General features: G+C 44.9%; 1 protein-coding gene across 1 annotated transcript in view; it reads left to right on the forward strand.

Moving 5' to 3' along the window:
- The first annotated feature begins 7,763 nt into the window (after positions 1-7,763).
- zmat4a (zinc finger, matrin-type 4a) overlaps positions 7,764-22,668 on the forward strand; it is a 96,055-nt gene continuing 81,150 nt past the window's right edge. Inside the window, exon 1 of the mRNA XM_037099575.1 lies at positions 7,764-8,069. Coding sequence (XP_036955470.1) covers positions 7,983-8,069 — 87 coding nt within the window. The 5' untranslated portion in view covers positions 7,764-7,982. The remainder of the gene's footprint in view (positions 8,070-22,668) is intronic.

Genomic DNA, 22,668 nt, shown 5'->3' on the forward strand with positions numbered 1-22,668 from the left:
ACACTGGTAACAAAGGAAAAGATGGGTGAAACACTGAAATTCATCTCTGAGTTGAGGAATGAGACTCCTGCTGTCGTCTCATTTAGCCACTTGTTAGCTTAGCTCGTTGGGTTTTTACTGATGTGGTTTATGTTGTAGGACAAAATGTGAAAATCTGTCGTTCAACTAAAGACTGAATTAATAAAATTTGGCTTCATAAAGTTACTACAAACTAATACCACAACTTTCAGCTAACTCAAAGAGTGGGGAAACATTCAGAAGTGGCCCCACAGCTCTGATTTTACCCAAGTACGTGAACATTCAGGTGCTCAACTCCACTTGAAATCCTAAAATCCCATTCAGACAGGATTAATGGATTAATGGATCAGTGAAATATTCATGTGCTCCTCGACCATCACCGGGAAGGTGTGAGAGCGTTGATGTGAAGGTACTGAGGACGTCACTGTCACTGATGTCAAACGTGAATCTGAATTTACAGTAGAAGACCAGTCGCTGTTGGCGCCACCATTTTTTTTTTCTTTTTTATCTTCACTCTGTTTTATAAGCAGAAGGTGGATGAGGGAAAAATGACTCAACATCTCTCCTTTGTGCACCTCAACAGCCTCAACCTTGTAAGTCTCTGCTGTGATGCATGAGAAAACCTTGAGTAAAAGAAGGGGATGAATTTGTATTGGAAAGATGTGACGTGATGCGTGATGCGTGTGTGTGTGTGTGTGTGTGTGTGTGTGCATCCCGCATCAGTGGAATTCATATTTCACCTGTCAGGATCTGTCATCTCCAGCGCTGTCATGCCAGCCCCCAGAGCCCGTCGCCTCCTCTGTCTGGCCTCTCTGCGCCTTTTTGTTGGCAGATGCATATGAAGCCTTTATTAAAAAGTAGCAGCACTGCAACAGGCTGATTTCAGCTTTTCTTTTAGAAATAAATATCAGCCAGTCAAACTCAAATCACGTGTAACAGTGTTCCTCTTCAATATAACATTTTCACTTGGATATGTGACCAGAAAATCCTTCTGGTGTCTTCTGGTCGATGTCCACACTGTATAATTCCTATTGTACGTTCATGGATTTGTACAATAAAGATTTCAAGTTTAACAGTTTTAATGTTCAGTGTTATGTCGTCACAACGCTGTGGGCATCATCTGGTTGGATTCAAACACACAATGCACTCATGTAGGGTTAGACAAAGATCATGTTTTTGTTTTAAGATACACAGTTCTGTCGTGAGGTCGCATCAAAACACACAACATTTTTGCCGAGGTATCTTTAAATCACATCCAGCGGTGTCACAATAACACAACGTCACCCTGCTCAGCAGCCCTCCGGCCTGGATGTAACTACACGTCCCAACATGAAAGTCGTTTCATGTACATGTAATGTGAACACGATGTGACTCGAGGGATGTTACGATACCAGAAACTCACGGTATGAAAAATTCAACATAAATAATCCACGATATGATGCTGATCACGTTATTAACAAGAACAAAGACAAAGATGACTTGAACAATGTCCTTTAATAATTCAAGTGATGTGTACATCATTTATTTACAATTTGTTGTTACTTGTAAGTTGAGGCGCTTCAGCTTTCCTTCTATAGTAAAATATAAATAGCTGGCCATGAACTACACATATAGAAAGTGGCCAAGAAGTCTTTCTCTCCCTCCCTTTGGTCTTACAGTGAAAACAAACCAGAGCGGACTGTGAGCTGTAGCTTCACAAACACACCGACGACTGGGTGTCACACCTGTAGTGTCTCTGGGCTCGTAAGGTGTGGCGGAGAGGATGGGCGATGGAGCCCACAGACACTAGCGAGGCTGAGCGACCCCGATAGGATAAGACCGGCGGAGAGGACAATCACATCACTACTCCGTGCCCGCCAAGATACTTTGTGCTCCCAAAAAAGAAGAAAGAAAGAGAGAAAATGGCGACATCGTGTGGTGTAGATCGTCACTTTTGCGGGCCTGGGTGGCAGAAATCGTGACATGATCCAAAGGCTACCGCGGTTAGCAAGGTCTCTCTGAAGGACTCGCCTTCGAAGACCGCAAAGGCCGGGTCCTTCGAGGGATGCAGACCCTGATTTGAGACACAGCATGTGCGTCAGTGTGAAGAGGTCAGTGTGTTTCCCTGGAAAACTACAGTGCAAACCAACCAACAAAGCCAACCAATGTGAGGTGGAGTAGGGCGGGACTTAAGTTTCCAGGTGCGACTCACACTAACGAGTCTTGAGCAGCATGATTGCGCCCTCTGCTGTTCAAACAGAACAACACGCTAACAGGGAGTAAACTGATCCCCCTCGTTAGATCCATGATCTTTACAAGCACAATATCCAACCTTAAATTTTGGTGACCTGTCCAATAAATACTTTTTTTATCACTACAGGGTTCACTGCTCTGTGACATGAAGCTACAGCGGTGTGCTCGCGCCTGCTGTGCAAACAGATACACCAGGTTCACCCCCGCACCGTGTCGGGCCATCCAAACTCCATGAGTGTACAATTATGGAGATGTTTAATTCCAAGCAGATAATTTGGGGCTGCTGACGCCGGTGGGGATTTTGGCACGAATATCCGCAGTCAGAATGTGATGTAACGCATGCTGTCATATTTTCCAGCTACATGCATACAGCAGGTTGCAGTCCAGCAGGAGCATGTTTTTTTTTTTTTTTTTACAGGGGCGTCCTCTGAAAGCTGAGTCACAGATTAGACCCCTCTCTCCTCTCACACACTGACAGTGTAAGGTATAAACATGTCAGTTTAATAAAGAGGCTCTATCGCAGCAATTTAGCGTGTGAATGTGTAAATCCCTTTTTTATTAGCCGTGTGTTAACAGCTTCCAGCGCAACCACAGATAACCGCACAGCTAGACAACCAGATTTTGAAGCAAAATGCAGGATAATGATATTGAAATATGCATTTAAAGCAGGTTTGTCTTTCTGCACTCGGTCTGTCAGTCTCAATCTACTCAGCCTGTGTCTGAAGATGATTTCCTTTAGCATCTGCACACGATGTCTTTCCCTCGAGTATCCTGCCTCTCTGCAGTTGTGGATCCTCAGAAATTAACACAGAGGTGCGATTAAGTTTAATAATAGCGAGGTCAGTGGCTGAGTCGGTGACTCATCACAGTTGTATCACCCTTTTTTACCCACTGATCTTACTTTTTATATTGCAACCTCCTATTTCCACATTTAGTCCAAATTTCCTGAGCACCAAAGCTCAAGACTTTGTGTTTAAAATGAGCAGGAGTCAGATAATTTAGTATGTTGTCCTTGATATCCTACCTGCAAGATCCTGTGTGACCTGACACCAGCAGCAACAACTGAACGCACAAAAGAACAAAAGACGCAGGTAGCGTGGGATCACGGGCAACACATCCTCATACCTTACCGACTGAATAGATCATCTGCCAGAAACTCCCCTAAAAAAATCAGCATTCCCACAACATCACGATTGTTGCAGCAGACCAGTGATCTCAGTTAGTTTGGGTTCAAAACAACTATGTCACGTATCTCTGTCACTTACATAACTGATGCAAATGTAAGAGACGTAACTTAATTACGTTACTAAGTTAAAATAACTGCCTCATAATTTCTACAGCCATTAGAGGTCAGCGCCTGACAGGAAATGTCACAATAAGCTGTTTTTACGTTGGCCTCATTTTTACAACCGCCACTGCTGATGAAAATCCATCTACGTCACGTACCATCACCATGAGAACAATGTAAGCAAACAACTCAACAGAATACATAACAAACGTCCAGGTGTCTTTAGACATTTTGATGTGACCACTCAACGCCATCTCATCAAAACAGATTCTAGTGACGGGCAGCTCCAGTAAAGATTATATAACTCTTTCACTGGCTTCATATTAAAGCTCCCGATAAGAGCAGTCAGTAACCAGAGCTGCAAGATTTACAGCAAACTCTAATAATGTAAGTCCAAAAGTCCTTAAACTGTCTTGAATGTGATGAGTAGGGCTGGTTTGTTTGGCTTTTCATTCCCGCGTTCAGGGTCACAGTCAGTTTGATGCTCGTGGTGTCGGTCGGTTGCTACGGGCTGCGCGGCAGAGATTGACTGACGGTGGCATTCGCTCGCTTTGTGGCAGCTCAGAAAGAGAGAAGAGAGAAGACAGGAGCCAAAACAGCGCAGCCAGCTGCAGACAGGCATGTGTGCTGCAGGCTGACACAGAGACTCCCCACAACAACAAACTGGGCCAGGTTTGTAAAAGCTTAATTGCAGCTGCCTGCTGCGTTTAGAATAATACAACCTCATTCAAGCGCGTGTGCTGGTGAACTTTTGGTTCGGATACGCTCATCTACGGAGAAACGATCCCTGCTTCTTTCCTCAGGGAGGCCTGGTGAAATTGTGTTTTAACACCAGCGGCAGGGATTTCACCCATATATCCACAACCTTTAGGAGTGACCTATATTTTGCTGCTCACGCTTCATAAGCCATCTGGGAGTTAGTGCTTTTTTTTTTTTTTTTGCATAGGAGTCTTACATCCCGTGTTGCTAAGTGCAGCAGTTTGTGACAAACCTTGTTGACAGAGTCCTTTAAATACATTTGAGTGGATGCAAATACGCAGCTAATGTGCTAAGCCTCTAAAGGAGGGTGGGAATCCTATTTTGGGAACAATGTAAAAGGGGGAAAGAATTAATATTCACTTCTCAGATACAACCACTCCTCCATAATGCATATCATGAATATATTCCTCTGCCGAGCACCGAGTAATGAGATGCAAAGAAATCTACAAATGAACAAAAATAGATCATCTGGCCCTGACACATTTTCTCTCCGCACAGCTCCGTTTGGTGGCCAACATGCAGCTGTGATCAAAAGAGCGCCTCTCCAGAGGGGGAGCAGGGCGGCCCGGTGGTGAAGGCCCACTCTGTTCATAACTGGAAGGTCACGGGTGCGATTCCCTCAGCAGCCGGCACGTCAGTTATCGGTCAGGTGCGCCGCTGAATGCCTACCTGCTCGCTAAACTGCATCACGCTCAGGATACATGCCGAAAATGTAAATGTGGTGCGCACACAAGCCCCCGAGGATGTGACACGTTTCCTGCTGCAAACATAGCTTGTTGTGACAGTCCAACCATCTGGACCACGGCGCCATGCTCAAGGGCAGATAAAAGACATTTGCCCCACTCTTTTTTTTTCTTTCCCTGTACTGATTTCCGACCTGATATTCTGACCTAGTTGAAATAATCAGCTGTGGAGATATTTTGCAAATTGCATCGTCGACCCTATTTGCACATAAACGTTGTCCTGCGGCAACGCGCCGTGTTTTAAACCTCAACCCACATTCTGTAGCGGACCTCTGAGGCGGAGGCGCTGGTGCCGTCTCCGGCTGCTCGTCTTATCACCATCTATTTTATACTCTTTTGACTCACGCTGTTCACGAAGCGTGACAGCTGCTGCGTTACCGACACACAAGGACTCGAGTACGCTATCATGAGGAACATGGTGCCTACGGGCTCCGTGATTAGTGGGTTATTACCAACACACATTACAGAAACTGACTGTTCCTGTCACGAACATTGTAGCAGCAGTGACCTTTAACCTATGAACTTTGTGATGCTGGTCATCGACACATCGCAATGACGTCGAAATCAGGCCCTCCAGCTGGATTTGCTTCTGTCTATGGATTGTAAAAAAAAAAAAAAAACGTGTACTATATTTGTGATATTTAAATGCACATTTCCACTCGGTTTCGGTGAATTACATTAAGTGTGTGTTAAGCTCTCAAAGCACTTGACAGCACTTGTCACTTTCACCCATACATTCACACGCTGATGGCAGAGGCTGCGACGTGAGGTGCCAACTGCTCATCAGAAGGATTCAGTGTCTTGCTCAAGGATACTTCGACACGCAGCTGTGGGAGCAACCTCACGATTACTAGACGACCCGCTCAACCTCCCGAGCTACAGCCGCCCGTTCTGTGCATAGTTACATTCATGTATGTTTATATTTAAGTGTTTTATAAATGACTGAAACGCTCGACGGCCAGCGACTCCCATCAAGTAAATCACAATAGTGTAATAGTGTGAGCCCTGGCTCTGGTGAAAGAAAATGAAGGAGGAGAAAGTGTACGCACATCAGTAGACCAGATGATTGATCGTCGAAATGTTCTGTTATCTTTTGTTATTTTGCAGCTCGCACGCTGGAATCTTTTCTGCACCTGCAGTTAATTATAGTGATTAACCACCTAAAAGCCTGGTGGCGTTTCCTCACGAGAGGATGTCGTCAAACATTACCTACTTTTTTGTTGCCACCTGCTGTTTAACTCAAGCCGGCACCACTGTCTTCTGCTGGACACAGCAGGGGGTGTGGTTTTTATTTATTTATTTTTTTAAGAGATTTAGAGAAAAGATCTGTCTGCTCCATGTTTGTCTTTTTTTTAGAGACAGGATTTCTATGATGTTAATGTCACTGATTTTCAGGTTGAGCTGTCTGTCTGGAGAGGAGGGTCCGAGGGGCGGGGCAAGGTTTCATGAGGTTTTGCATGTCTGCATACTAATGAGGAAACTTCCCTGACTGTGTTTTGCCGTTCTGGAGCCGATCCATCTCTGACGTGAGCACACAGCTCCCCTGATTTCACCAGAAACTTTCCAGACTGCAGGTTTGTTGAGTCCGTTTCTCTCTGCGGTTGTTCTTTCACACAGAACCGGACTGGATTAAAGTTCATTTTTAATTATTCTGGTCTGGTGGTCCTGCTGACGTTAGCTAATGTCAGGGTCTGTGATTAACAAAAGGCAGAAAGAAACAGACTTTATTATCCACACATTGCTGACGACTTTGACTCGTATCCTCAGGACCACAATCACATCCAGACCCGGATCCTGTAAATTAGAGATGATCAAAAAATGGGACTTTACTTTACTGGCACATGTTACTGCTAATACATCATTAGCAGTATTATAACAGTGATGTCATGTAGCGTGTCACAATCAGCGTTACCTGCTGAAGTGAAGTGTTTATTATTGTTGTTTTTATTTATTAAGAAGTTCAGTTCAGTCTGTGTGACTGAAATGATGAAGTCTGATCCTCCGAGTGCACTTTAATTCACATTCTTGAATCATATCGTGTTTGTTGTTCTGCGAACTAGAATCAAAAGGCAGAGAAGAAGAGATGTTCCTCTCGTCGTGTCATCACAGGCGACATTACAGAAGCTGCAGGTCTGTTTGTGCTTCATACGACTGAGCCAACAATTAAAAATATGTGTTCGTGTCTCATCATATATCAGACTGATCCTCTGTCTGCTCATCCTTTATGTAAAAACATCTATTTAACTGTTCCATAAAGAAGTAACTAAAAAGTAGAGTAATAAGTAATATAGTGCTCTAAACAGACAGTAATAATGTAACATAATATGTTACTTCAAAAAAATGATGGTAACTAGTAATATGTAATATGCTGCATTCTGTTTGAAGTGTAATAAGTAATCTATTACTCTAGGCAGACTGTTATATTGTAGCATAATAGATTAATTAGTAATTTGTAATATATTATATATATAGATAATATATATTATATTATATTATGATTTGACAGTAACGTGAGGGGCTCTGGTCCAAGTTCTGATTCAGGCTCAGGTCCCAGCTGTTCTCTGTCTGAATGGTCCTGGCTCAGGTCCAGACTCAGGTCCAGACTCAGGTCCTGTCTCTGGTCCTGGCTCAGGTCCAGACTCAGGTCCTGTCTCTGGTCCAGACTCAGGTCCCAGCTCAGGTCCTGTCTCTGGTCCTGTCTCTGGTCCCGGCTCAGGTCCCGGCTCTGGTCCTGGTACTGGTTCTGACAGACAGACTGGCTGATGAGCCTCCTCTTCCTGCCCTGCCTCGAGCGCCACTGACGCGGCTGCTGCGCGCCGCGCGGCCAATGGGAGCGCAGCGGGGCGGAGAGCAGCGGCGCGTCGTACTACAGCGGAGTTCTGCCGCCAACAGTGTGGACGCGTCTCCCGCTCAGCCCGCCGCTCCACAGCCTCCTCTGGTTCATGGATTATACAGTTTCCCTCCAAGTGCAACATCAGCTGGCGGTGTTCCCGACGCACTTCTACCAGGGCTACAGCGTGGAGTTACAGGTACTGCCATCGTGACAGCCCCGTCCTCCTCATCCTCCTCCTCTTCTTCTTCTCTTCTCTTCTGTACTGTCCATGATGAGAGGCGTGCAGGCGTGCAGAGGTGTGAGTGTGACTTTGTGGAGATGATTTACTGCGGGAGAAAGGTTGGATGTCGTGTTGCATGCAGATTTTCTCTCTGTGAGATTCTTGTTCCTCGCCGCCGGGAGACGGAGCGGCTGCTGGCTGCTGGCTGCTGGCTGACCGCCTGGCTGCTGGCTGCTGGCTGGCTGCTGACTGCGCGGTGCGGTGCGGTGCGGTGCGCATGGGTTTTTTTTTTTAAAAGTAAAAGCGTGGTGGATGTTGACCTCACGACTCATAAGCATGCGGGGTCTGTGAGAGGGGACCGGCTCGGGACGCTCCGGGGGGTCCCTCAGACAGAAATGATCCCGGCGTGTTAAACTCCTGCAGCCTCAGAGGCGAAATCCTCCTGAAGGAATCTGATCCGGAGTTTCAAAATACGCGTAATTCTGCAGCGTTGTCTCTTTGGATCCAACATGTGCATGAGCAGCAGCATCAACAGCCTCCACATGTCGCCCCAGCGCGGCTGCTGGTGTCGATTCTCTCAAGGTGACATTTAAAGTGGATTAGAGAGCAGAGATGGAGCTTCACCTCCACCTCTGAGTGGAGTGGAGGGGGTTAACACTGCCTCCTCCAGCTGAAGAGGGTCCTCCGCACCTCCTGCCACACTGACAGCAGGGTTTCATAGAGGGACTCTCCTCAGCAGACAGGAGGTCAGAGTTCACCTGGTTACACCTGAGTCCTGGTGGCAGGTAAGGTAACATCGCTCTGCAGGAGTGAAGAAGAAGAAGAAGAAGAAAAAAAGGGACTCCTGATGAGTCTGCTCCGGAGAACATATTGGCAAACATGTTAGAGCTGCGAGTAACGGCTTATTCTCCTTATCCGATAATCTCTTTTAAGTTTCCCCTGAATTGATTTGTGCTGATAAAACATCCAATGTAATCTCCCAGAGCCAGTGAATTATTCTTCACATCTCACCAGCAACTCAAAAAAAAAAACACTCAACGATGCTCACTCGTTTATGGCTAATACGGAAAAATGTATCACCGGTACAGCTGCTGACGACTTGTTGATTAACCAGTCGATTCATCTACTGACGCTTTCAGCTGGAAAATACATCAGCAGGCAAAAAATATTAATCAAACAACCTTGTTTTTTCCTTCTGCAGCGGAAAGCAAACAAAGTATAAAATGTGGAGCGCGGTTGTTTTGAAGTCTCTCAGGTGGATTTTATCTCATCAGCAGTGAAGCTGTTGCTTATTTTTGAAAATGTGTTGAAATGTTTCCACCTCGTGGGATTCTAAGTGAGCGGCTGCAGCTGATGAGCATCATCATTGATTAATCTGCTGATTAGTTTTATTGAGTGATCGGCTAATTGTCTTTTCTATGTGTCACCGACAGGATATTCAGTTTGTTGTCATTAAAGACAAAGATAAACTGTTTATATACTCAGAGCTCGTGAAATTTAAAGATTTTTTTCTTGGAAAAAAAATGTGAATTCATTTTCTAAATTGTTGCTGATGAACTGTGTTTCTTGTCTCCTAATGACACCAGAGGATCAGATTCTGTTTCCTCGCGGTGGAGGTGAAGCTTTCAGCTGCGTCCATTTGTTGGTCGGTGGGATTTCAGTGAAACTTGGTTGGAGGACGGGTCTCGATGCAGAGATGGATTCAGGATTGTCCTTGTTTATTCATCCAAAGCCTCCATGAAGGGAGAGTGTTATCTGCTTCAGCGTGTTTGTGTTTCCTGTACGATGGTCAGGTGGGGAACATGAAGTGATCTGCATCAGCGTCTGAGATGTTCCGCTGCCGTTATCGTACCAACGTGGTTCTCTTGCCGATTTGGCTGCTGGCAACACGGAGCTTAACGTCACACGGCCAACAGGACCGAACATGTCAGCTGCATGACCAAACCAGGGACTGATAACAGTTTAACAGCAGCTTAACTCTGCAAAGCACCTCAGCACTGGATCCTCCGTCACCAAACTGGCTGCAGTTGGTCTCTGAGTTTGTGTCCCGACACTGAACGTGTTCACTTGAACTCAGTTAGCCGCTGTTATTTAGCCACAAGTGAAGCCATCTGTTCAGCGGGAAACTCTGCAAGTCACAGAGGGTTCAGGCAGAGCAGCCGGAGGACAGAAAATATGTTCCCTGGAAAAAGACGATGCAGTTTCATCCTCGAATCAGGGAATAAAGACAAAAATTTGTGTTTTTGTGTGGTAATCAGTGAGGACCAGCCGCAGAAACAATCTGCTGCAGCTGCGTCTCTCTGAATAGAAAATGTAAGCTCAGATGAAGATTGATTGTCGGGGGGATAAACAGAAAGGCAAGGCGAGTTGAGACAGAGTGAGCTTTAATATTAAGCTGACAGTCCAAAACAAAAACAATATTAAATCCAAAACTCAAATGCAAGAACAAAAAGGTAAGGCATACAAAAAGAATAAAGAAATTTAAAATGACAAAAACTAAAAGGACCGACGAAGGGATACAGATGGAACTGAAAAACAGTTTCTTCTACTGCCGAGCTGAGGGATGGATAACCACATTACCTGTTAAACAACCTCTCAAATGTGTAATTAGAGTCTACAAACTGAGCTGCATCCTTTTGTTTGACCCGACGACTTGTTTTTTCTGCGAGTACAGAAGGTGTCGCTTTGTTCAAACAGGAGATAATTCATTCTGAAAGAGGCGCCGTCCTTTTCTTTGTCCTCCTGCAGCACCGGTTCAACACATACTTAAGATCCAGATATGGATGAAGTGTTTTGTTCTGCAGCCTCCAGCATGGTGAGAACAAAAAAAAAAAAAGAGACAGAAAGAAGAAGAAGAAGAAGAAGAATGCAGCGTTTCTCCAAGCAGGCGCTCGGAGCTCCATCTCCATCTGCCTCAGTTAAACTTGACTCTTTCCCCCCTCGAGAAGCTGCATGATATAATCACCCTCTCCTCCAGCAAACCACAAGATGGCTCCATCTTGGCACCGAGGAAGCTTTCTAGGAAGTCCTGCCAGGGACGCGGTGCCCGTCTCCATCATCTCTTCTGACACAGTTACATGTGTTACTCACAGTCTCAGATTGTGAAGCTCCTTCATCGACCCCTCGCTTTATTATCCCAGTGATTTCCCTGCATCTGTTCAGGCCTCCAGTCATCCTTCCTGATTTCGAAAAAACTTCCAAGTATTGCAAAGAAACCCTAATTCCCCCGTCTGCTCGCAGTAATTTGCGGTGCCTATAAATAAAACACTTTGAAGCGCAGGGCTTCGATGTCATCAATAATTGTTTGCTTCTGTTAAGTTAAAATTTCCCTTCCGTCTTTGTTGCCTTCCGTTCCCTTCTTCCTGCTGCGTTTTGCAGTTCAGTCTCCATTATTTCTTCCTCGGAAGGTCATCTGAGATGTGTGCCAGTGTTTGTATAAATAGCGCACTGAGCAACAAAGAGCATCATAATCTGAGCCCAACACGTTTCTTTTCACGCGGTGCAGAAGTTGTTTTGAACCAAATAACAAAGCCAATAGAAAATCAGATGAAGAAATGTGTGTACTTTATCAAACGGCTTCAGATCTGCAGAACAACTTGTATCTTTAAAAAAAAACAAAAACATGCAAAGTCTGTCTTTATTTGTGAAAGAGAAATCCCAAAGTGACATCTGTTCTTACAACTGATCGACAGCGCTGCGTATAAATAAAACTCTTCCAAAGAAAGCAGTGAAGTTACAACGTTTTCAGTACCTTTACCACCAAATGAAGTCAGTAAAGCAGATGACCAGGTAGTTTTAAAAGGAAGTGCTCCAGCTGTGGGACTTAAGAAAGGCAGATACTGATGCGTCAGCTGAATTCAAATGTCGGCCCCGGGCTCCTGCAGTCTGGGGCCGTGCAGACTTTAATGAAACGTAACTTTAATGTTCCTGAAGTGCTCGCTGTGATCACATGGAGACTTTGAGCGAGGATGGACGACGCAGGAACACGGTCCAGCTGAGATTATTTCAGCCGGTAGATTGGAGTCAGGTAGAAGAAGGAGCAGCAGGTGTTTCCTAATGACACGAAAGTGTGAATATTCTGCAGTGATGTTGACAGATGAGACAAACAGAACATTTAAAGATCCCTCACACCACAACAGTTATAAAAACAGCGGTGGATTCTCCTTCCTCCCGTCACGTTTGAAGGATTTCCACGTGTTCGTCTGGTTCTCTTGTTGTTTCTCTCTACAACATACAGCAGTAACAGGTCATCAATATCCTCCATGATCCTGAGCTGCCGACACAGCCGGAGCTCACAGCTACCGCTTAGCAGCCGTGTTTACAGATCGCTATCGATCATCACACGGTTCTCATTATATTTACTGTCACAGTTTATCGTTCTCGGTGTGGACAGCCCTTCAAATTGTGTTTGATGTTACTGTGGCTGAATGACAAAACAACACCATGAGAACATGTGTGTGTCTGCTTGTTATTAACTGAAGGTGTGAGTACAAGTGATATCCAGAGACGACGTTCAACTGAACATTCAGATCACACAGACGTGAAAGATAAGAAGCATTAAGTTAACAGTGGGAGTTCAGCTGAAGTTAAGATTTCTCACAGCGAGCTCACTTCTCTAATCACGAGATCTAATCTGTGCAAGACGAGTGTGTGTTGTTCACAAGCAGCAACATCAACAAGTCACTGATCCTCTAACAGTTTGTTTCTGCTGTGGGGCTGCAGATATTAATTTCTTGATTAGCAGTTTCTTGATTAGTGTTTCCTAAAACCCGAGATGACGACCTTAAATGTTAGCTTACTGTGACAGAGGAGCACAGACACCAGAAAATATTCCACATTTTAGAAGCTGGAATTAGAGACCTCGATTATTAGAATAATGCGACAAGTGATTGATTAACTGTTAACTGCAGATTTACTCCAATAATTATGATAATGAAAATAAATATACTGATATATTTAATGAGAGTCACAGCCCGTCGTACTGTAGTTTAAGGGGTGAAGGAGGGTTGATGTATGTGTCCTGCTGCAGGCGGCTCTGGTCACCAACAGCGAGCGATAGAAATCATAGATCGCAGGACGACCGTCGAGTAATGATTCCACACTCTGAGCTGCTGCTGCTGCTGCTGCTGCTGCACATAATTAACTCGGCAGCTTGGTGGATGTATTTCAAGCTACAGGAGAAAAAAATACATTATTTGGTGGTTTTGATTAGCTGCTGCTGCAACAAGAGAGTCTTTTAAATCTTAGGCCTGCTCAATATATGGATCCACGCACTCCACAGCTGAGTGCTTTGTGAATAAGACTTGAGTGACTTAGAGGCTTTTTATCAGAGAGGGAATTTCAAAATCTAAGAGTGAATGAATCAACAGTCTCTTTGCAACAGGTGCTGGCTTTATCATTTCCTTGCCTGCAGATGATTTGAGTTTGAATCCTCGGGCCCTGATGTGAAGCCCGCACCGGAAAGAATTAATCTCATTAGGCTGACCACAATTTTATTGTCGCACCGACTCAACATTTGCCCTAAATGTCTGCGCTGGCTGAACACCAAGCTGATTATATTACTGAAGTGCAGGCAGCCTGCCCAGCGCGCGTGCTAATGTTTTCACTCAGCAGATCTGTGTGGACGGCCGCTCAGGTCACACTGCATGGGAATAGGCCACTTAGCGGCAAACACAAAAGTAACTGCTCATTGTTTTGACCTCGAGGCATGGCATTACAATTTGGCTCGCCTCTGCCTCCCCCGAAAGCCAAAGCAGCAGAATGATAGAGACAGAATGGGAGTCGGATAAGTGCACAAGGCTCTGGGAGAGGAAGTTACAGTCTCTCTCTCTCTGCTGTGAGAGTGTGCAGCCTCATTCATCCATCTGGGGTGTTGCCGTCTCTCTCGCTGGCCCTTGAGCACCAGCTGGAGAGGCAACAATTTCTACAGAGCTTACAGGTCACAGTGAGCCCGGGGAGGCCCGACAGCTGCCTCACGTACTCAGGGACAATCCACATGGAAATGCTTGTGTTTGTGTTTTGCATCGTTTTGGCCGATCGTCCTGTAGATGCACTTTTTTGAAACCTGGCCTCAGGGTGGAAAAATTAGAAAACTCCGCCCATGTTTTCTCCTGTAGACAGCAAATCTGTATTCTTTGTGTATCGATGACGCCATCGCGCCGCCCCTCGACCTCTGAACCTGAGACGTCTCATAACATCAACAACAACAACAACAACAACAACAACAACAACAACAACAACAACAACAATAGTGGACTACACACTCATGTTCGTGCTGCAGAAGATATTGAGCCTTACTCGCCTTGTAGTCGAGTGTGAGTTGCAGCAGCAGTTCGGCCTCATTATCGGTCAACACACGACTCTGGTTTCCTTGCACTCGCCATTTTCTTCTTCTTCTTCTTGTGTTGTATACAGCGCGCTAGTTTTAAGTACATGCTCTGTCTCCTCCATTTTTGGTTAATTTCAAGCGGCACCTATAGACCTGGAATATGAACTACAGCATGTTGAGTCGATGGATCTGTTTGGACGTAGATATTCCTGAAACGATGCCGAGGAAGACGGGGGGGGGGAAAAAAAGATGGTTCTGGTACGTGTGGACATGAAATCACTCACCAGCAGGAAGTCTCTGCTGGTTCTTTTTATGTTACATGATGTTTCATGTACACAGTCGAGATATGTGAGCTGTTCATGTACGGGAGAGCAAAACCACCACAGAAACCTGAAGGAAAGATGAAACAAATCTGCGATCAGAGTGTAACAATTTCAAGTAAGAAATGAACAAGTCCGTCATAGCCGAGCAACAGCAACTTGCAGGCATACGACTGCGAGGCTGTAATTCTCTGTTTTCTTGTTTTCTTTTATATAACCTCGTCTCTGTGTGCCGGCAGCGTGGCTCTGTGGATGGAAGTGACATTCCTAAACAAGCTCCCAGAAATAGCGGCTGGACTTTGAAGTCAATTGGACATAGTGGCCAAACCATGTCATTGCAATATCATGTCATGCATACTGCCTCAAAAAACACAGTTTATACTTTTTTTTAAGCATCACAACCCACAAAGTTGATCCACGGAAGTCCAGTAACAGTTATAAAGTCTGTAAAGTGCCAGTGGAAGTGTCTCGTGCTGAACGGGTCGCACGATGCAGAGGATGGCTCATGTGGACGACGGTGATGTTACACCTGAGAAGTCGAATGTTTATTTGTCTTCATGCACCACTGAGCAGTTTTCAAAGGAGCGATCTGGCCTCCAACACTGTATCTGAATGTTTCCTACTCAGTGTTGAGCGCTTATTGGCAAATGTTAGTATTCAAATATGGTCAGTGGACTTGTATTTATGTAGCCATTACACTGATGGCTGAAGCTTACAATGCAGACGTTTCTGCTGTGCAGGATGTAAAGCAGCCATGTTGAAAGAGATCTGTCAGCTGGTGCCGGCGTGTGGAGCCATACCTTTGGGTTTTGTCTCACCGGGCAGCAGATGTGGTGACTGCACTGGGCTAACAAGACTTTCAATTACGGGGGAACATGGGACCTCGGCTGAGAGGAGGGAATGAGGTCTGTTGCAATCAAGTGGCAGAGGTACCCTGATCAACATTCAGAGGCTGGCTGGAGCAGTGATTGCCACTCATGCAGATGACTTTGCGGTGGGGAGATCGTATGATGACGACAATGATGTTTGATTAAGCTGATGAGGAAGGCGATGATGGTGACGGTGGATAAAATGGTTTACGTGCCTACCGGTGGCGTACGGCACAGAACGAGGCACTGCAGGGAAAACTGGAGTTAATCAAAGTGTATTTTTGTCGCAATTGGTCCTGACAGTTATGATAACACGGTACTCGCCAAAGTAATAAGTCGTTAATATTTAAAGCGACTTTGCCAAAACTAGTTGCACACAGCAGGTGTCAGACAATCAGATTTCTAGATTAGCAGCTGCGGTAAAACTAACGTGCATCTGTAACGTTGCTGATAATAGACTCAACACTGCAGCTGTGTGGAGATTCTGACTCGTACCTCAAATAAGTCAATTTATTCTAGTGACACGGTGATTAAACAGGCATTTTTCTGTTGTGGCATCAGTCCAGAAGTTTTATCCCTCCACACTGCACGTCCATCTTGCCTACACTGGGTTTTACACTCATATCTGGGCCCCTGAAGAGACGCACTGGAGGCCCCTCTAAAAACTCATGACCGTGTCAGACTCTCTTTGTTCCTTATCATCATTCACTGTCGGCAACAGGTCAGCAAAGATAACTACCATTCATTTCTAAAAGGGAACGATTCAGGCCATTGTGCCAAATCAGTGATTGATTCGTTCTGCTGCGCTGGGCGTTTAAAACTCACTGCAAAGTCGGGACAAAATGAGAAAAGATGTAGGTGTGTGAGGATGACTTCAGGAGAAAATGAATAAATGGTTGACCGTGAGGACCAGAGACTCTGACAGCGTAATCATCACCGACTGTATGGATTGCAAATTTCATCTGGATGCTTTAATTTGCTGCCTATCAGCGAAAGAGGATGATGTATTGATTGCGTCCGAGGAGCTGCTCCAACGAGGGATCTTTCAACTTTTAACTACGTTTTCTCTTTAAGCACCAGGTTTTACTGACATTGACTGAAGCTGGAAAACTTCCTCAACAGTGTTAAGGCCATATGGTGTGCTGTTAAACCCAAATCAATTCTTTAGCCAAGCTGAACTACTTCTGCAGGGTTTGCAGCTCTCAGGTGATTTACTGAAATCACAGAGTTGTGGTCAAAGAGTGAACCACTGATTGAAAACACTGGCCCGAACTGGATATTAAAATCAATTTTAAAAATAAGGCTTGATCACCAAAATGCCACGTTACTCCAGCAAAGATCGTCTAACTCCAGTCATAAACACAAAAGATAAACACTCTGTTTCTGTCACCAGAATAATAGCAAATATCTGCAGAAACACAGATAAAGAAACGTTTAAAGTTTTAAATTATGTTGCAACTTCACATTTGTTTAATTTCTCTCAAAACCACTTAGTTAGGGTTAGAAGGAAAGACCACAGTTTGGCTTAAAATACTGGAAATCTCCCCACAGATTCATTTGGCAGCCGTGTGTTTGGTACTAACGCCGCCACCTTCTCCTGAAAGTCAGCTAATAAGTGTATAATGCGATAGAATGGATAAAACGTTTGATGCAAATGCCAACCTTGAACGTATCCTGTGTAATCACACCAGCCTCCACTGTGCCTGGTTCAAACCAAAACAGGTTCTTGTTTTTTTAACTGATGGTGACTGAAGAGAAAATAACGTTCCTGCAGACGGAGCAGCAGAGGACCTCCAACATGTCACCGACACCTAATAGGCTGGTCGTGATCAAGTGCCTGAGGAGAGTTTTACTACTACTACTTTTAAAATGTGGTGTGCCGACTATGAGCCTTTCTCAGCGACGGGACCTCGTTATGACTTTAACTGCTTTCAGCGCTTCAGCAGTTCTTTGCGACAGCAGCTCAAAGCCACGACCTGCCAGCACTTCTGTCTGAGGCTGATACTCTTAATGTGAGCAGCAGCTATGATTAATTTGCAGTTTAACTACCGCTAATACTGCATATGGAAAGAACGGCCGACTTCTGATTTATGAGCTATGGTGATGATCCACGTGTAGTTATCAGTCTTCATTTAGCAGGTCTGTACTTTATGTGAAGGATCATTATTTCTCAGATGTTCAGAAATTAGTAATTTTTCCTGTTTCCAAAGTCAAAATGTTAGTTATATAGTGTATTTGTATCCGACAGAGCCCGGCCCTCAACAGCACCCAGCAAACATGTTTTGTTTTGTTTTGATAGAGAGACCAACAGCAGCAGAAGTTACATATTGTGTGTTTAATTTGTCGAGTAAGCGCAAATGAAAACCTGCAAAACTGATGAGATTCCCCTGGGCGTCACTTACATGCTGACGTTAGCATATAACTCGAGAGACGTACGACCTCGCAGAGCTGCTAGTGTGGCTGGAAATTCATTAATCATCCACTTTTAAAAGCTTTTCAAGGAGCAGTTTATCCACACAAAGGCACAAGATCGTCACACAACAGGACTGTGCTCTTTGAACTGGGGGTGATGATCAGGCAGCGACCTCACCTGTGAGACGATACGCTGATGATGCATCACGTTATCTGTCCTAAATGCCCCTAAAACCTCAAAGTTCTGGGATTATGTGTTCATTCACTGCATGTTGTTGTCAGTTTTTACAGAATTTGTCGTGAACAGAGACGGAAACACGTATCAAAAAGTGCAAAGAGTCTTCGGTTAGTGCTTTTTGAACACAAAAATTCAAAACTGCCAGAAAGCAGAACAGAGATGCTGTAAAATGTTTAACGGCAGGACACAGTTCAGTTTACAGATTTAAACTCTGGAAAGATTTACGATGTAGTGACACCAGTAAATCACGTTGTCAGGAGAATCGGTTTTGAGCCCACGTTTTAATAAAAAATGTGGGTATTTGGCTCCAGTGTATCGATTATCCCGTCACAAAGGGAATTGATACGTTACGATGCCGTGTCAATATTCTGTCCCACCCCTGCTGTCAACTGTGTCATTAGATATTTGAGTTACAGACCCTTTTTTTTTTATAATGCAGAAATATCTCTGGAGTGTCCACAGCACTTCTCTTAATAGGACTGTTGGTTTGATGGACAAAGATTTGGAAAAGGGATCCAGGGTGAAAATGTGACTTTACAAACTATCTGTCTGCTGCTGATCAGACTCGAGACTCTGAACCGTCCTCAGCCAGAAGGAACACCTACCGGAAAGGCCGGTACGAGTCCAGCTTGTGTGTGCGGGCATTTGTCCAGCTCTCCTGCTCAACACTCCTCTCTAATGAATTACAAATGACCTTTTATAGCCACAACATCTGCTGGCCACTCGCTGCTGTGACCTCCCTTTCATCTCTGCACTCCGTCCCTCCCACTGTTTTCCAGCTTTTTCCATTTTCCCCCTCCAGGCTCGAGCTTCCAGCCTCGCGCATCTTTCTTTGACTGATTTATTCATTTATTCGTTTTAGCTGGCGGCTCGTCATAGTCGAAGACAGGCGACGAACGCTGTCGACTAGGTGTGAGAAACAAGCCGACTTCCTGCTAATTTCACGATCAACAAGAGGCACATTCCTCTCCCGTGTTCCTCCTTCACCAAAGTGGTGATTCGACTTCTGTAATGAGCTCATGGCGCTGTGCTCACAGAGCCGGGCTGTAACAACAGCTGCTCCGATCAGATATTGATGATTGAATTGTGTGGAGAATCCCCCCCGTTGGTTTATGATTGTTATGTCTTCCCTTATCCAATTACACCGGGTGAAAATTAATATTTTTCTCAGTGTCTCATTTAGAAGAGAGTCAAACTCTTGCAATTACAGCGGTGTATCTGACAGTAAAATCCATTAGCTTGATGAATTGATCACCAAGTAGAAGGACATGTTAATTCAGTGAGCGGTGGTCGCTCTTTGGAGAGCTGTGCTTCACACTCAGCGGGGCTTTTTCTCGCCTTCGCTCCGGCGCTGCTGAGTGATGGACACACTCTGAGACGAGGAGGGAGGCCTGCTGTCCGCTAACAGGTTCAAAGGTAATTCTGGTTTGTTATCCTTTTGGTCATTTTGGTCTGTTAGTGAATTCCTGAGTCTGACAAAGAGGACAGTTAAAGCCATCAGATCACCCGTTCTTCCAAATGTTTTCTCAGAGTGGGACCATGTTGGATTCAACAAAACAGAAACACGTGAATGGTCGTTGACACAGAATGTGACATCGGCACTAGCGCGCTCTGAAACCTGTTATATTGCTGCGTCGAGCAAAGCAAGCTCGTGTTGCGGAGTGTGTCTGCTGCCTTCGTCGAACTCCCAGCGTGTGGAGAGCAAAACAGGCAGAACACAGTCCGTTGACTTGTTATTGTCCGATGATGATTTAGCTTTTTACTTGATACTTCTGAAAGGAGAAGTTGAACAGAACAACATGAGTTCTGCAGCGACTACACAGACCGAGCTCTAATTTGTTTGAACAAATTCAATCTGAGCTCAAATTTGCTCCAGATTGATTCCGATTCAGCAAACAAGCTAAATAATTACTAAACTTCATCCAGCTCTCGTGCTGTAATTACCTCGTCTGTCTGCGCTGCGTGTTTCCTCGTTAGTCGCCATCACACCCAAAAAAACAATGCAGATTTAAAACAGATCAGCTGTGCGAGGTCAGCAGTCAGTCGTCCTTCACTTATCTGCCTGTTGTCCGTGTGATGTGATGGTGTCACTGTGGGAGCCAACCAGAGGTGGGAGACTCGAGCCACATGACTTGATTCGAATCGGTCTCGAGTTGCAAATTTGAGGACTTGAAACTTACTTGACTGACACTGATGAAATGCTCGACTTGACTTTGACTTGGCATTCATAACTTTACACTTGACACAGATGACTCGAGAGTCTTGGCTTTTCTTTCTTTTTCTTTTTTTTGCGCATATTGAGACGTTAGTTTCGTGTTTGGTACTTTGCCCTCTGTCACTGTATGAAGCCTGGCAGATGGCGGGCGTACCAGAGTGGCAGACAGTATCAGAGGAGGAGAGGCAGCACGGACGGAGCTCTGAAAACCATCACATTTGGAAGATTATTTCATGCCTGGGTGATTTTGGCCTCCGTCTTGGTTAAAGAGTGTGTGTGTGTTTCAGATATACCGTCTTCACTGCGCACAAAGACATTATTTTAAATGCAGGCGCTCACAACCCAACGTGACATCATGGAGGTTGAGACTTGAAGGTTAAGACTTGAGACTTGCTCATGAATTGCATGGATGTGACTTACTCCCACATCTGGAGGTAATGTGAGTGAATCATAAAAAACAACGAGCAGTGAAATAAACTGCCATGATTACTGAATTTCCATGCAGACTAAAGTTAAGGTCAGAGGTCACGTTCAGCGGTGGATACAGCAAAGTGTTTCTGGGTCCACTAGATGCACGATTGAGACATACTGTGGAAATAGACTCACTTTCATTTGTCTTCTTTATCAGGTTATTCCACATTGCTGGGTCGGGACATTTTGTTATCAAACTGAGGTGAAAATGCAAACTTGACAATGAAACAACAGAAATGAATCCCTCCTCTAGCTGAGGAGAATAACAACGTCTCAGATGAGAGCTGTTTTCGTTCCCAGGCTGCTGCTGATGCATCTCCTCGTGCGGCTGCTGATGTTGCCGCTGATGCTTCTGTTTTTTAACAGAATTTAGGGTGATTAATCATTCATCTGCAGCATCTGTGTCCCCCCCTGCTAAAACAAAAACCAGGCAGCGGGCCCGACACTGGCACGAGCTGATAGAGCTCTGAAAGCTGCTCATTTATGTTGTTTGTTCTGTAGAACCTGAGCAGGAAACCGCGCTGCTCTCGACATATCATAAGTCTGAAGACCGGAGCGGCTTCGCTGATTTATTTATACGTCTCTTCTTTCAGGACACGTTGGCCCTTGAAATGTTTTATCCGCGTCGTGTCGGTGTGGTCGTGGCCTCTGGGCTGCTGGGGACCAGAGAGCAGCTCAGAGGCAGATTACATCCGGCTTTCAGTCGTTTAGGTCATGTCGTGTCCTCAAAGGTGGGGACATGATAGTATGAAACTATCCAATAAAGGCAGAGCTGCAACTAGAGACTGCTTTCATTATGGATTATTCTGGTCACCATTTTCTCCACTAATTGATGAAGTGTTGAGTCTGTAAATGTCCGGACTGGAGCTTGAGACTCGAGGGGAACATGATGAGAGCTGCGCTACAGTCCATCAGGGCAACTGCGACACATCATGTTTTCATTTCTCACAGCAACTAAACTTGTTATCCTCTAAAGTTTAGCATCAAAAAAATGAATAAAGTAAACTAGCTAGATGAAACTTAAGAGCAGCGACAGTTCAACTAGTCTCACATGTGAATGCAGCTCACAAACCAGAATGGACCAACAGAACTGAAACCGCACAAATTAGAGTTTCCCAAAGTGAAGTCTTCAGCGTCGTTTGTCCAACCAACAGTCGGAACCCAAACACTTTGATTTTTACTGCAATAAATCACAAAGAAAAGCAGCCAAACCTCACAATTAAGAGGGTGGAACCAGCAAATATTTGACTTTTTTTTCCAGAGAAATGACTGAAACAATTAATCAATCCACTGCTGACTGAATGTAGAGGAAAAACGATATGTCACTTCCACTATACTGTAGGAGACAATTTATCTTCTTTGCCATTAGGTGGAAAAAAAAGGTGCATATATTGGCTGTCAGCCAATGAGATGAGTTGAAAAATATTGGCTATCGGCAAAGATCCACCATGATTCATCTCCACTCTCAGCCAGCGGCTGAATCCTGTCAGAGCTCAGCACTTTGAAATGAGCAATCAATGCATATTCCAAAGTGTCACATCGTCTTTCCTTAAACCAGCAGTGTACCTGGACCAACAGACCGGCGCTCTGTTGGCTCTGAACATGATCCGCCCGTCAAGTGCAGCAGCTGGATCAGAGGTATCGAGGTGGAGTTGTTTTGCCAGCGTGAGTCCCATTTTGTCCATTTCCTTTTCCTGTGTCGGGACATTAGCCAGCAGCAGC

This window comes from Acanthopagrus latus, chromosome 5 (assembly GCF_904848185.1).
Source record: "Acanthopagrus latus isolate v.2019 chromosome 5, fAcaLat1.1, whole genome shotgun sequence".
Classification (NCBI taxonomy): Eukaryota; Metazoa; Chordata; class Actinopteri; order Spariformes; family Sparidae; genus Acanthopagrus; species Acanthopagrus latus.